Source organism: Narcine bancroftii, chromosome 2 (genome assembly GCF_036971445.1).
Source record: "Narcine bancroftii isolate sNarBan1 chromosome 2, sNarBan1.hap1, whole genome shotgun sequence".
Lineage (NCBI taxonomy): Eukaryota > Metazoa > Chordata > Chondrichthyes > Torpediniformes > Narcinidae > Narcine > Narcine bancroftii.
The window spans coordinates 66,518,613-66,533,886 of NC_091470.1; the positions used below are offsets into that span (position 1 = coordinate 66,518,613).

Genomic DNA, 15,274 nt, shown 5'->3' on the forward strand with positions numbered 1-15,274 from the left:
TGCATCTCATTGGAAATACAGCATTCCTGCAGAGGACTTGAATCCATAATATTATCACTGAAGTAAATACTAGCATTGAGCAGAATTCTCTTATAGGATGGGTTACATATTTGATCCCTTGTTCATTATAATAAGTATCCTTCATAAAACTAAGCATGAAGCCAAACCTAATCAAAGTAAGAAAAATTATCACATTTGTAGCCATGAGAGATTTCTCCAAATAAATCATAAACATAAAATGTTATGATCCATACATTGGCACATTATCAAAACTTTTTATCATGTTTGCCTCTTTTAAATCCCCCCCCCTCAATATAACTTCAGTATTAAAAATGTATGCATTTTTAAAAAAATACACCTTTCTAATTTTTGTTGGGAATTTATTTCTCACCAAGTAGTTTACGTAAACAGTACTAACCTTACATGTTACAGTTCCATACTCCTGCCATACATCAATCACATCTTTCTTGCCATATTGCATTGACCGAATTTGCTCCGTGACATATACATTAACCTGTGGTTTCCCTTTGTAGGTACCAGGCTTCCAAGCTGGTTGCTTTTGTGTTGGCATTGCTGAAACTGAATTTTGAGGTCCTTGGCATCCAGAAAGGGTTTGCATCAATCCAAAATCAGTATCCGTTGGAGTCCCTAGTGGACAGGCATGCATCAACATTGCAGGGAGCTGAGCCACCTTGCTTGCAATTTCTGATTCATTTCTCTGTGACAGATTTAGAAAGGCCATTAACCCTGATAGTAAGGCAAATGCAGCAGAAATTCCAGGTAGATTTATTAATGGTGGATGGGGAGTCAAAGGCTGATCAACTAAAGGAAGACAAGCGTAGAGGATCGCATTTTGTGTCATCACAAGAACAGGCCAAAGAATCCCGTCTCCAACGGTTATTTCGTGGATGGATGTCCTGTTTATTCTGCAACAGCTATCTCTGTGTTCCACAAAGTTCTTGTCCAGCTCAGTCATACCAAGTTCGCTGAAAAGGGCTTTCAGAAAAATCTTGTTTTCCGGCATTTCTGTATAGCTTTTCCCATTAAAGATTCTGGCTCTTTTTTCGACTGTTGGATATCGTCTATAAAGAGAATGCATGCTTTCTTTAATAATAAACACAAATGAATTATTACTTTGAATAGTTGAGAATTAATAAAATGCACAGAAACTGTAGCATGAATGCAAATTGTATACTTGCTGGAATATAACCTACCTATCAAATAAAATGATAATTTGCATTTTGTCTTTTCTTGTCAAGTTTGATCCTGAAGGCAACATTGATGTTCTTTACAGCATACAGCATTTCACAGGCCTTTCAAAATCGGCATTGGTAGTGGATAACCAATGAAAATGTCTAAATTTCAAAAATACTATGGAGACACGGAATCAACAAACACAGGATGCCACAGGCCTCTGAGTTCAAGCCATTTCTCTGAGAGCCAATTCAATCAGGCTCATCTCCAACTCTATTCCAATGGTCATGCAACCTATTTTCCTCAAGTTCCTCTCCAAATTCCTTTTGAAATTATTGATGGTCTTTGGCTCGACCTCCCAAGCAGGCAGTGCATTTTATCGTTATAGTGTGTAAAAAGGTTAAATGTTTAAGGGAAACTCCTTCACTCAGAAGGTGGTGAGAGTGGGGACATGTTGCCAGCAGAAGTGGTGGATGCAGGTTAGATTTTAACACAAGAGAAATTTGAAAGGATCATGGATGGGAGGGATACAGATGGCTATGGTCTGGTTGCAGGTCGATAGGACTAGGGTTTTAAAAAAATAGTTCGGCACAGACTCAATGGGCCAAAAGGCTGGTTTCTGTGCTGGTGTTTTCCATAGTTCTACATCACTTTTATCTCCTACCCAAAATCTTAAATTATGTCTCCTTCCCCTTTACATCATCAGCTAAGGAGACAGCTGCTCTTTGGGATATTAACTAAAGTTTTCATATTATTTGCCTCTCAAATTCCTTCTCAATCTTCTTTGCACCAGCTTCTCCAACCAATTCTTGAATGGAAAAGCACACTTCTCTGGAAACACTTTGAAATAACTCCAGTGCACTCTCTCAAAGACCTCTACATTTTTTTTTTAATGTAGTGAGCAGAAGTTGTTTGGGAGAGAAAGAGTTGTGGAAATTGCAAAAAGGGAAAGGAGACAGAAAGGTGGGACAGAAAGAAGTTGAAAGGAAACCACACCACGAAAACTAATGTGATGTGTGGCAGGTAAGCCTGTTTAACAAAGTACGATCTCCAATCTTCTTGGACACTTGCCTTCAGATCAATAATTTGCTTTCTTCAGACACTTTTAGCTGGTATGCCACAAATAGCCCAAAACTCACATTGGGACAGCACAATTAGCATAGAGGTTAGCGCAATGTTGTTAGAGTGCCAGCGACCAGGACTAGGGTTCAAATCCCATGTTGACTGTAAGGAGTTTGTACATTCTCCCTGTGTCTGTGTGGGTTTTCCCAGGGCTTTGGTTTCCTCCCACCCTTCAAAATGTACAAGGGCGTAGGTTAATCGGGTGTAATTGGGCGGCACAGGCTCATGGGCCTGTTACCATGCTGTATGTCTAAAATTTGTTTCTTTTTTACATTCTATTCTCATTTTCTGTTTGTCAGTTTCATTTTGTCTTTGCAACTTGTATTGCTTGAAGAATTCACCTGATCACATCATACATCCACTTTTGGTTTCATCATGTTCTCTATCTCTTCTATTATCCAAGAAAGCCAACTTCGGCACTCGGAGAGGGCTTTGGTTTGTAACTGAATTGAGGGGAAGAAAATTCGGTACTGCTCCAATTCCCAGTTGCCTGAGTCGTGGTGGAAGGAGCAGATACCAAATACCACTTCAATGGTTCCTGGATACTGTAGATACCTGAATATGCTGGGCATGGAGGGATAGGTATCATGTGCAAATGGCAGAGATTTATTCTAATTTGGCCTCATGTTTAAAGCATTGCATTCCAGTGTTATACTCTTCTATGTTCTAATAGGTAGAGGCTAGGACATTAGTCTCGGAATTGTCTTTATTCCTTGACTGCTATCAGAGATGTCAAACATCTTTTCCCTAACGTCTTTGAACATTATGAACTTTCTGATCCTGATTTCCAAATTGAATGTGGTCAGTCCAAAGTGCCTGGACAATGAACGACCCTGACAGCGCGTTGATGGAGAGTCTCATGATTAACAGAGGATAGGAACAAATCGTCGTCGACGGCACGTTATTACCTCGAAAACTTCACTGACGGCGCTTCTCCCCTCTCCAACCCCACCAGCCAAAATGCACGAATGCTCATCTTGATGAAGCTCACGGAAATTATGATGGGGAAAGGACAGCGACGCGATCGAACGGACGTCACGGAAGAAGATCGCGCTCCTGCGCAATGGCAGCCGCGCGGGTCAAAGGGTCGCCGGTTGGCGCAGTCGCTCGAGCGACTTCCGGTGGGGCGAAAAGATGGACGAGTCGCCCGGGGTCAGGTGAAAAGGTGTCGGGGTGAAGCCAAAGTCGCCGGCTTTGCTTTCGGAAGTGGACACCATCCTTCGGCTTATTGTTGGATTCTTCATTATGTAGGCGCCGTGGCTGACAGATAACGAAGAACTCCAACGCCTGCCGTCATGGCTGCCACGGCGGAACTGTTCGAGGTGGGTCCCGGCTCCGGCGTTTTGGGTCTTGTTTTGGTCCCACCGTATCTGATCCAACTCGGATCTCGGTGTAGCAGGTAAATGCGAAAAATGGCTGACTGCCGAGATGTATTGGGCACACGCGTATGGATTCCAGTTGTTAAACATCCAATATCCGAAGTAATGCAACGATCAACCACCGAGCAGCGAGATGCTGGGGTTGCTGGAAGCCTATAATAAAGACCAGAAAATGTAATAAATCCGATGGTTGAGAAACCAGTTGATGTTCTAGGTGGATATCATTTGTTAATTCAACAAATTACTTGTCACGATTGGATCGCAAAAGTAAGGAATGTTAAAAGGATTTATTTCCGTATATCACAACCTGATGTTCAGTGTTGAAATTTTTTAAAGAACCGACTACAATCAATACTGTGATTTATTGTTCCCCACGTATAGAAATGAATGCAAGATGTCATTTGGTCCATTGTGCCAAATAAGAGAATATATTAAAATCTTGTGGCCACCATATTATCCAATTGTTGTTTATTTTATACGCTGAATCGATTTTTTTTAACTTCAGTATCTTTCAATGTAATTTCTCAGCTGTTACTGACCTATGATCTCAGTGATTTACCAGAAAACTACTTTTTTAAAAATCCTGAACAGTTACCATCGTTACAAAGAAAACTAAATTTTAAATCCTTACTATTGCTTTTCTTCTGCACCATCCTATACATGTATCAATAATGTAGCTTTTTAAAGATGAAAAAATATTTTCAGACGCTTAAAGTTGCCTTTAAAAATAGGTTTTGTGGTTGAAGAAAGACCGTTATCAAAAGGTTGGTGGAAAGGGTATGGACCGGGTGCTGGTCAGTGGGACTAGGAGGGTGGGGATTTGCTACGGCATGGACTAGTAGGGCCGAACTGGCCTGTTCTGTGCTGTAAGTGGTTATATGGTTATATAAGGGTGGATTTTAATAAGGATACGTATTTTGATTGCGGACGTTCAGTCCCTTCCCATCGATATTTGGGGATACCTCGCATCCTCTCCATCACTTTGACAACTTTCAGTTCCCTGGGCGAGACTGCCTTATTTTTACTGTAGACATCTGGTCCCTAAACAGATTCATCCCTGTAAAGAAGGTCTTAAGACTTTTTTTTTTGTCCTGAATAATGGACCAAACCAGTCCCCCTCCACTACCACCCTACTCCACTTGGCAGAAAGTGTACTTGCCTCAATACTTCTCTTTGGTATATCCCATTTTCTCCAAGTCAAAGGCGTAGCTATGGGTACTTGTAGGGGTCCCAGCTATGCTTGTCTTTTTGTTAGATATGTGGAGCAATCCATGCAGGCAAGGAACATCAACTCTTCCTCTGTTCCATTGACAAATAAGTTGGTGAAAGCTCCTGCACCATGATAAGCTCATCAACTTTATCCACTTTGCTGCCAACTTCCACACTGACCTCAAATTATTCACGGTCTTTTTCTGGAAACTCCTTTTCCTCAATGTTTCTGTCCCCATTTTGGGAGACAAACAATCTCCAGGCATTTTTTTATAAACCTACGAACTTCCCCAGTTACCTAGACTATACCTCTTCTCACCCTGTCTCCTGTAAGGAATCTATTCCTTTCTTCAATTTCATCCCTCTCTTCTGCATATGCTCCCAAGACAATGCATTTAATTCCAGGACATCTGAGATATCTTTCTTCTTCAGTAAAAGTAACTTCCTGTTTCTGCTATTCACTCAGCCCTCACCCGCATCTCTATTTCCCACGCATCTGCCTTGGCTGTTTTCCTCACTCACATCACAGACACAACAAGAACAAGGATTCCCTTGTGCTTACCTACTACCACACCAATCTCCGCATCCAAAATATCATTCTCTGCCATTTTCATCACCTACAACAGGATCCCTCCACCTGACACATCTTCCCCTCCCCTCTCTTCTTTCTGTTGAGATCACTCCCTGCATGACTCCCTCGTCCACTCATTCCTTCTAACCAAACACCCTTGCCACCTCCCCCTGTGACCTCAAGAAGTGCTACACTTGTACATCTTCCCCACCACTATTTGGGTCCCAAAGCAGCCATTCCAGATGAAGCAACATCTGGCTTGTGAATTTGTCGTGGTCATATTCTGCATTTGTTGCTCCTAATGCGATCCCCTTTACATCAGGGAGCCTGGTGCAGACTTGGAGAGAGTTTTGTTGAGAACCTTTGCTCTGTACACTGCAACAACAAAGACCTCCCAGTGGCCAGCCACTTTAATTTGACACACCATTGCCACACTGACCTATCTGTCCATGGCCTCTTCCTGCCAAAATAAGATCACCTGCAAATTGGAGGACAATACCTTGTATTATAACTTAGCAGTCTCCAATCAGATGGCATATTGACTTCTCCAATTTTTGTTAACCCCTTTCCATAGTTTCGCTCTTTACCTACTGCTAGGTCTCCCTTCCTCTAGCTCCTCACCCCCTTCTGTTCCTTTTCCTATCAGAGAGCTATCTTGGCCTTCCCAATCGCTTCTCAGGCTCTTTCTTTTCTACCCTTCCACCTGTATCTCCCTATTGCTTCTTACCTGTTAGTTAGTGCTCCTTCCCTTCCACTTTCCCCACGCCATCCCTACCTTTTATTCAGACATCTGCTTGATTTTCACCATTCCTGATGAAGGGCTCAGGACCAAAATGTCAATGGCCTTTTACTTCCATGGATGCTGCATGACTTCAGAGTTTCTCCAGCACTGTGTACTTCACTAGACCCTAGCATTGAGTAAAACATGAAAGTCTGCAGACATCACGATTGAAGTAAAAACACAATGCTGGAGAAACTCAGTAGGTCAAACAGTGTACTTTATGTAGCAAAGATAAAGATGCAGAACCAATGTTTTGGGCTTGAGGCCTTCATCAAGGTTTGAATGAAATGTAGGCAGGCGCCCTAACAAATTGGTAGGCGGGAAGAGCGCAGTCCCACAGGCAGGAGGTAGTAGGTGGATAAGGGAGAGAGGACATACCAACAAACAAGGGGGGAATGGCTCTGAATAAAGAGGGAAAGGGTGGAGAGCTGGAGGAAAGCAGAGGAATGGGGAAGAGAGAGAGCATGGGGAATAGGGTAGCATAAACCGAGGACTATGTTAATGATATCCAGTTGAAGGGTGCCCAGTTGGAAAGTTTGGTGCTGGTCCTCAAATTTACAGGTGGTCTTGGTTTGATGGTACATGAGGTCATGGACAGACATGATGGCATAAGAGTTGGGGGCAGAATTGAAATCGTGGGCCACTGAGAGATCCCTGTCACTGATGCGGACAGAGTGAAGGTGCGAAGCGAAGTGATCTCCCAGTCTACGTCCAGTATCTCCATGTCTCCCTCATTCACTCGTCCCTTCCCAGAAATCATCCCCTTGGCACTTTCCACTGTGGCAGCAGGAAGTGTCACACTTGCACCCACGCCTCCTCCCGCACTGCTATTCAGGGCTACAGACAGTCCTTCCAAATGAAGCAATGCTTCACTTCTGTATCTGCAGGAGTCATCTAATGCATCTGGTGCTCCTGTTGTGGCTTTCTCTACATCCTGCATTGTGTTTTTACTTAAGATCCCAGCATCTACAGATTTTCTTGTTTACCTACATGAGGAAGCAGTCTTGATGGCATTCACAGAGTGATGGCTGATCTGTTTAGAAAACAGCCATCAATAAGAAAGGGGGTGGGGTAGTAAGGAGGAGGATATGCATGGAAACTTATCAGACATATAGAATTCACCATACAGAGGATTAGGGTTATGAAGATAAGGAGGGGTGACTTTATTGTTAGATTTACAAGTTGAAATAATGAAGGACTAAGAATCACATAAGATTAGTGTTTGCAGGAGGGATCGTCTTGGAAATCCTTTGAAATCTTTGATGTGCCTGAGGAGAAAAATGGGTGAAGTTGGAAACTGTTTTATGATTTATTATGGGGTTGAAAACTCTAGTTGAAAGAGAATTCAAGCATTCTGGTTTGTTCTTGCAAGGTAAATGTGCTTGAGAGATACATAGTTTAAAAACTCAGGTAATCCACCTGTGCTCAATAAGGATATCAGGGCTCATTCCAGACCAATTGTTGAAAAGTAAATAGTCATGCTGTTGAGAGGGGTAGAGTATATGTTGTTGGTAATTGGTTTCCAAGTGTTCTATAATCAGACTGCTTTCCAGAAGGAAAGTGTTGCAAATAGAGGAAATCTGAAGCAAGTACTCAAAATGATGGAAATACTAAGGTCAGGCAGTTTTTGAGGGGAGAGTTAGCATTTGGGTCATTGAGTTGTAATGAAAGCTTAATTGATAAAACTCTATACTTTCTCTACAAATATTGTCTGGCATGATTATTTCCTATACTGAATTTATATTTGTAATGTTCAGTTATACTTTGATTTGCCTAATTTGTTTTTCCCTAAATGATCTGGTATATGGTAGCAGGATAATCATGAAATGATTGTCTTTGAACATCTATTTGGAATTTGACATTTTTATTTGATCTCTGGTTTTCCTTGTGTCATTGCCCCAGGTTTTATGGGTATTGGGGAGCCAGGCCTGCTGACTTTGAAGTTTGTGTAATGTTGAATTCACATTCTCTAATGTCATTTGCAGATACTTCTCACATAATTATTGATAGTTTTTAAGAATATTTTTCAGCAAACCAATTAAAGTGAAAATTTTTAAATGTAATATACTGATTGAAGTTAAAATTACAAAATTGATACATACTATCTGTGATTGTGACAAGCTGAGTGTTCCTGAGTTTTTAATCCAAGAGCTATAATTACAGGCTTTTTTTGCCTTTAAAGTTTATGTGGCTGCATGGTGCAGCCACATAAAGTTTCATAATAAATTAATAAGGACAGAAATTCTTGTCAATTCAATAATTGCTTCTTATTATTGCTGAATCACTGAAGGAAATTTCTATGTTTAACTATGCACTTGGATTTTACTGCTAAATGTCAAATTAAATAAAAGGTTTTCTTTTCACCCTCATTTCATTCCTGTAGAAATAGGGCTGTTTGATTTTTGGCTGTTTTTCTTTCAGTAGTTGATGATCTTTAGCTGAATTAGCAAGGTATTGGGCTGAAGCAGTTGACTAAAGGTGCACTTTGTCTGCCAAAGGAGTTGCTCCCAACCCAGCTCATGGCTTCAGGCCATGTTGGAATCTCATTTTTAATTTGGAAATGATTTTTAAAACGTTGGATTAGTTTGTTGTGCCAAAATGGTTTTCCTTGGTTTCCATGGTACCATACCTCATCTGGCAAAACTAAATTTTGTGTACTGTAACATGCCCATGACCACAGTTCATTAGACTTTTTTGAAAATTCCCTATTTTAAAGTATATGTAACTACTTGTGAGTAAGGTAATATAATGCTTGAGCAATTAGACGAGTGAATCCGGAGTAATGATGAGAAAGATGCTTTTCATTCCTTAAGTCCTAAAAGACAGAAAAGGTTGGGCAAATGGTATTCTGGAAATTATTGTTAATCTTTGAAATCCTCCCAAGGTTAGGTCATGCAGATGTCTGGCTGCCTTCTGAAATGATATAGGAAGTCACTTACTTTTAAACTGAGTAATATCAAACCTTGTGGGTACCATTTAGACTGTACTTTCAAGAAGTGTCTCATCAGCAGCTTGTAAAGGGCAATTAATGATGGGATTTCCAGAGATGGCGATATTTTATCAGTAGAAAAAAATTAGCTCATGTGTTGCATACTGACTATGCAAGCATTTTTTTTCCTCAATTGTCCAACATATTGGCCAGGAAAAGCTTATCAGTGGGGTTATTCAGATTCATAAAAATGATGTTTTAATTGTAGATGTTTTTTCAGAAATTTCAAAATAAAATTTTTCTATCCCAAGGAACTGCATTTTTATGTTGAAATTCAGATGAAAAGGAATGTTTTCAATAATTTGAGTAGTTTCAGAACTCAAGCTATTAGCATGTCTGTACCTCCCATTCTAGAATAGTTTATGTATGTTTTTTGAATTTGCATAATTGATACATAAGTGTTGGTTGGCATACAAAAAAGATGTTGGTGCAGTGTCTGTCACCTAATAATGGCATAATTCTGTGATCTTTAGTGTATTTTTCTGATTATGGCCCATGTAAAATTTAATTAGTCTGCTGAAATCATTTGGACATTGCACTTATTTGTTAACCTCCTCCATTTATATGTGCTTAAGACCTGAGTAGCTGGCCTAGAAAAGATGTCATTAAATTGGAAAGAGAGCAGCCATGATTTATGAGGATGGAGGGTTCGAGTTGAAAGAGAGACGAGATAGGCTGGAACACTTTTCCCTGGAGCATAGGAGGCTGAGAGATAAAGAAATCTCACCATGAGGGGCATAGATAAGGTGATTAGTCACAGTTTTTTTTCCCCCCCAGGGTCGGAGACACTAAAACTAGAGGGCATATATTTAAGGGAGAGTTGAAAGATTTAAAAGGGGCCTGAGAAACAACTTTTAAAACACACTTTGGTGAGAATATGGAACAAGTTAACAATGGAAATGGTAGAGGTGAGTACAATTATGACATTGCAACAGGTACATGGACAGGAAAGATTTACAGTGGGCCAAATCCAGGCAAAGGACTAGTTCTGGTAGACAACTTGGTTAGCAAGGGCCTGTATCTGTCTTGTGTGGTTACATGACTGTAAATTACCTTTATGGATGTATCATACTGCTCCATTATGTAACATAAATTATTTTAAAGAATTTTTTGTGATTAGATTTTGTGGATAATGTAGTCTTCCCATTCTATGAAATGCCTAATTTTTTTCCTTGTGCTTATTGGGCATGCTGCCAATTTCTCTGAAATTGTGCCACTATTTGCTTTAGTGTCGTTATAATGTTGATAGATAGTGTGTGGATTTCTTCTGGCTGTCGTAACATGGGTGTTTATTTTCTCAGGAACCCTTCGATGTTGATGAGTACATTGAACGTCTGGCATGGAGGACACCAGGTGGACGTTCCAGGGGTGGAGCAGAAGCCTTTGATCCAAAGAGGTTGTTGGATTTTATGGCAAGCTTTCAATCTGACTTTCCAAATAGAGAGGCATTTTTGTCAGTACAATATTCTGGTCCTCTTGCATGGATAAAACCCTTCACTATAAGCAAGAGAACTACTAAATGTCTTGTTGAGTGATTAAATATATTACTATGTGGCCTTCAAAGTATACTCTGGCTGACTAACATATTAGAGTCTCTGGATGAATGATTAATATATCTGATAGAATTCTGTTCTGTGCAAAATCATTGGGATAGTTGTTTAACTATTCAGTTAACTTGATTACTAACATACAGGAGAAAACCTGCTGATGCATCCATCTCATGAGCAGGTTTAGAGCACAGGAAATAGAAGCAAGAGTAGGCCATCTGGCCCATTGAGCCTGCTCTGCCATTCAATGAGATGGCTGATCTGATGATTGGGTCATCGCCACTTCCCTACCTTTTCTCCATATCCCTTAATTTCCCCTCTATGTAAAAATCTATCCAACTTTATCTTGAGTATCTTTACTGAGGTAGCCTCCACTGCTTCAAGGGGCAGTCAATTCCATAGATTCACAACCCTCTGGGTAAAGCAACATAGAATGCATTTTATGTTGCAGCAGGAACTATACAAATACAGTGACCTTCAAAATATAACTGACAAAGCAAAGTTTCCAAATGAGTGTTTGTGTGATGAAACAAGAACACATGATTGAATTGATTTCTATTGTTGCCAATATAAAAGGGAGACCTGTGATTCCAAGAAATGCTAATGACTTCATTTTTAACATCCTGTGGGTTCATATTTAGTTGAAGCCATTTGTCTTAATAGAGTTTTCCCTTGTCAATGTGTTTTATTTGGTTTCACAATACACATCTAGATGTCTTTCCTCTATTACTCTTTACATGAATTCTTTGTTAGTTTTGATAAAGTATAATTTTGTATGAGCAGAAAGAAGTCTAAAAATGAACATCAATGTTTATCAATATTTATGAGATCATCCAAATGGGAGGTTATGTATTTGAAGCCTGTTTCTTTGAGGGTTTTTTAAAAATTGTTTTGTCGACCTCTGATATAGGGGAAAGAGTTCCTGCCCTATTTATAACCCTGACAATGTTGTATATCTTAATCATGTCTCCTCTTAATTTCCTCCTCTCTGGGGAGTTTCTCTTGTCTCCTCTCCTGATACTCCTTTATCTTCTGCTCATAACTAAAAGGCTCCATCCTAGGCCATTTCCTGTGAAATCTCCCCTGCACTCTCTCCTATTATGACAAACCTACTTGATCTATTCCTTGCTCTTGCTCAGTACATCTGCTGGAGTTGAGGGATGGGGAGATGGACGATCCCTATTGATCTGCTTCCTATGCTGTTCATCTCACAAATTTCAAATACCACTGACTGTTCCAAATTTCCATGGCCTTTTGGTGGATGGTTGCATAATTTTTATGGCCGGTTCACTGAATTTTAACTGGCTACAATATCCAGTAAACCACAGAAGTGGCAGATTACACCATATCACCACATCTTTCCTCTAATTCAGCATCCCACAACTCTTCGCATTTACATTTACAGAAGCAAGAAATGATTAGCCACTTCACAAATAACATGAAGACTGAGAGGGTCATGGATAATGTGAAGGGTAATCTGAGGTTTCAATAATAGAGATGCATTGGTGAAATGGGCAGATGGAGTTCAATCCAAATAAATGTGAAGTAATGCATTTTCGGAGGCTAGGACATAGGCTGTGTGAATGGTAGTGTTTTAAGAAGCATTGATGAACAGAAGGACTTTGGAGTGCACATCCAGAGATCCTTGAAGTTGAAAGCATAGATACTATATACAAAGGCATAAAAGTTGTACTCCAACATTATAAAACTGTGGTTAGGCCGCAATTGGCAGGGTTCTGCGTGCAGTTCTATGCACCATGCGATAGGAAGGGTGTGAGTAAAAGGTGTTTGTAAATTTGAACACAACTTTAGTGCACTTTTATTTTTGTTGATATTTATTCAATGCTGTTAGTGAAGGTTTTTAATAATATAACCTAGGAAAAGTGATTTATGGTATGAATAAAATACGTTATTTCAGTCATTTGTCAGGGATTATGCTGGATAGTCATGTTGGAAACCACATTGTGTAGTGGCATCAGTATATATTAGAAGCCACAGGATGTTTCTTTTATTTTTTTGATGGTCTAACTTTGTTTTATGTAAACTTTATGTGACTAAGCAGGCTTTTGGAAGAATTTGTGGACCATATTGAAGAGCTGAAGATGCTAGATGAACGGATCCAAAGGAGAGTGGAGAAATTGGAGCAGCAGTGCCAAAAAGAAGCTAAGGAATTTGCTAAGAAGGTTCAAGAATTACAGAAGAGCAATCAGGTTAGTATTATTTCTGGAATATTATATTGACTTAAATATGGTAATATTTGGCAGTGAGTTGCAGTAAAACCAAACCTACTGAAGCAGGAAACACTGACTGCTGTGGATCGCGGGAGATGTGAGGGAGGCCATTGAAAGGGCTGCTGGACAAGGCAGAAGTGTGGAAATCGAGCATTAGGGTTAGACTGAGAGTTAACCCTTCAGACCCATGCTACCAACAATCTTACTCTCAAATGTAAGATCGCTGGAGAAGAAAATGGATGACCTGTGGCTGCATCTGAACCAGAGAGAACTGCAGGGCTGCTGTGTTCCGGTGATTACAGAAAGGTGGCTCCAGGGCACCATTCCAGACTCAGCGATTCAGATGGATGGCCTTCAGGGCAAACAGAGACACTGCTGAATTTGGCAAGACTCGAGGAAGGGGTCTGTGCATTTACATCAATGAGAATTGGTGTACCAATATCTCTGTTGTAAAGATCTTCTGCTTAGCAGACTCTTCTACCTGCCCAGGGAATTCTCGGCCATGCTGATTGCCACAGCCTATGTCCCGCCTTCAGAACAAGGGTGAAGCCATGAAGGAGCTTTATGGGGCCATCTACAAAGCCCAAACTTCCCACCCTGATGCTGCCATGATTGTTGCTCGCGACTTCAATATTGCCAACCTGAAAACGGTATTGCCACAGTTTCAACAGCATGTAAACTTTGCCACCAGTGGAGAGAACACCCTGGATCGTCTTTTGTGCATACAAGAGTGCACCTTGCCCCCACCTTGGTTACTCAGATCACATATCTGTCCTGCTAACCCCAGGGTACAGACTGCTGGGAAAGCAAACTGTCATTTCACAGGGTGACCAGGATGTGACTGGGGTGGGGGATAGGGGTTTGGAGCAATGCAAGATTGCTTTGTGCCCAGTGACTGGCTACATCAGCAAGTGCATGTTTTGAGGATTACTCTGAGATCAAATGCTTCACAGCCAGAGCTAACCAGAAACCATGGTTGGATGTAGAGTTCTGGCCCCTTCTCTGATATTGTGATGCTGCCTTCAGGACAGGGGACAGGATGACACTAAGATCAGCTGGAACTCTTCTGTGCAATCTGGAAGGCAAAGTGAGGATACGTGCAGAAGATCCACAGACAGCTGTGTGACATGAGGCCCATGTGGCAAGGGATCAAGACCATTATGGATCAAAAGTCAACCTTGCGAATTAAAGACAATAATGCCTCCCTTTCTGACAGACTGAACACCTTCTATGCACAGTTTTATGAGGAAAAACAGGATTATGCCAAAGAAAGCTCTGTATCCCCCTGATAAGCTGGCCCCATGCATAGATGTAGCTGAGATGAGGAGAACCCTATCCAAGGTGAACCCGTGCAAGGTGGTGGGACCAGACAACATACCTGGTCAAGTTCTGAAGGACTGCACAGACCAAATGATGGAGGTCTTCATGAACATCTTCAACACCGCACTGCAGCAGTCCATCAATCCTGGAGGGTTCAAGGCCGATACCATCATCCCATCATACCCAAGAGGATGACAATAACCGGCCTCAATGACTACTGCCCTGTGGCACCGGCCTCCACCATTATGAAATGCTTTGAGCATCTGGTGATGGAACACATCAAAGGACATCTCCCAGAGACACTGGATCCATTTCAATTTGCCTATGGAAGGAACTGTTCCACAAACGATACGTCACTTCTCTCCTTCCTGGCCCACCTGGAGAAAGACACCTCATATGCCAGGCTGCTGTTCATTCACTTCAGGTTAGCATTTAATATGATTATTCCCCAGAGGCTGGTGGAGAAGCTGTCCTCACTGAGACTCAATGCCCCTCTCTGCAACTGGATCCTGGACTTCCTACGGAAAGATCACAGTCTGTCCGGGTTGGAAACAGGATATCAAGCACTCTCACACTGAGCACTGGTGCACCTCAGGTCAGTGTGGTTAGTCTGTTCCTGTTTGCACTACTGACCCACGACTGCATCGCCAGATCCAGATCCAACAGTGTCATCAAGTTTGTAAATTACACAGCAGTAATTGGCCTCGTCAGCATCAACGATGAGTCACACTACAGAGAAGAGGTGGAAAATCTCATGAAATGGTGCAAGAGTAACTACCTGTCGCGTTGGGGAGAGTACAAGGTTCGGTGGGTTCACAGAGGTTCGAGTCAAGTCACGTAGCTAATTAACACACTGGAGAGAAATGTGGAAACGTCAAAAGGTACTCCATAGAACATTACAGTACAGAAACCAGCCCCGTGGCCTTCTAGC

General features: G+C 41.2%; 2 protein-coding genes and 1 long non-coding RNA gene across 7 annotated transcripts in view; 2 read left to right on the forward strand and 1 right to left on the reverse strand.

Moving 5' to 3' along the window:
• Positions 1-1,233, forward strand: part of LOC138753669 (uncharacterized) — a 65,640-nt gene extending 64,407 nt beyond the window's left edge. For both annotated transcript variants that reach the window (XR_011351355.1, XR_011351353.1), the window contains exon 5: positions 534-1,233. This is a non-coding gene — a long non-coding RNA (uncharacterized lncRNA). The remainder of the gene's footprint in view (positions 1-533) is intronic.
• ap5m1 (adaptor related protein complex 5 subunit mu 1) overlaps positions 1-3,409 on the reverse strand; it is a 28,485-nt gene extending 25,076 nt beyond the window's left edge. Inside the window, exons 1-2 of one of the 3 annotated variants that reach the window (XM_069916916.1) lie at positions 3,225-3,405; positions 419-1,082 (exon numbers count right to left, since the gene is read on the reverse strand). In XM_069916916.1, coding sequence (XP_069773017.1) covers positions 419-1,082; positions 3,225-3,292 — 732 coding nt within the window. In that variant the 5' untranslated portion in view covers positions 3,293-3,405. Of the gene's footprint in view, positions 1-418; positions 1,083-1,214; positions 3,181-3,224 lie in introns of those variants that run through there. The other 2 variants (XM_069916917.1, XM_069916918.1) reach the window with 2 other exon arrangements.
• An 11-nt stretch (positions 3,410-3,420) lies between these two features.
• exoc5 (exocyst complex component 5) overlaps positions 3,421-15,274 on the forward strand; it is an 82,897-nt gene continuing 71,043 nt past the window's right edge. For both annotated transcript variants that reach the window (XM_069916914.1, XM_069916915.1), the window contains exons 1-3: positions 3,421-3,638; positions 10,547-10,641; positions 12,855-13,002. In XM_069916914.1, coding sequence (XP_069773015.1) covers positions 3,612-3,638; positions 10,547-10,641; positions 12,855-13,002 — 270 coding nt within the window. In that variant the 5' untranslated portion in view covers positions 3,421-3,611. The remainder of the gene's footprint in view (positions 3,639-10,546; positions 10,642-12,854; positions 13,003-15,274) is intronic.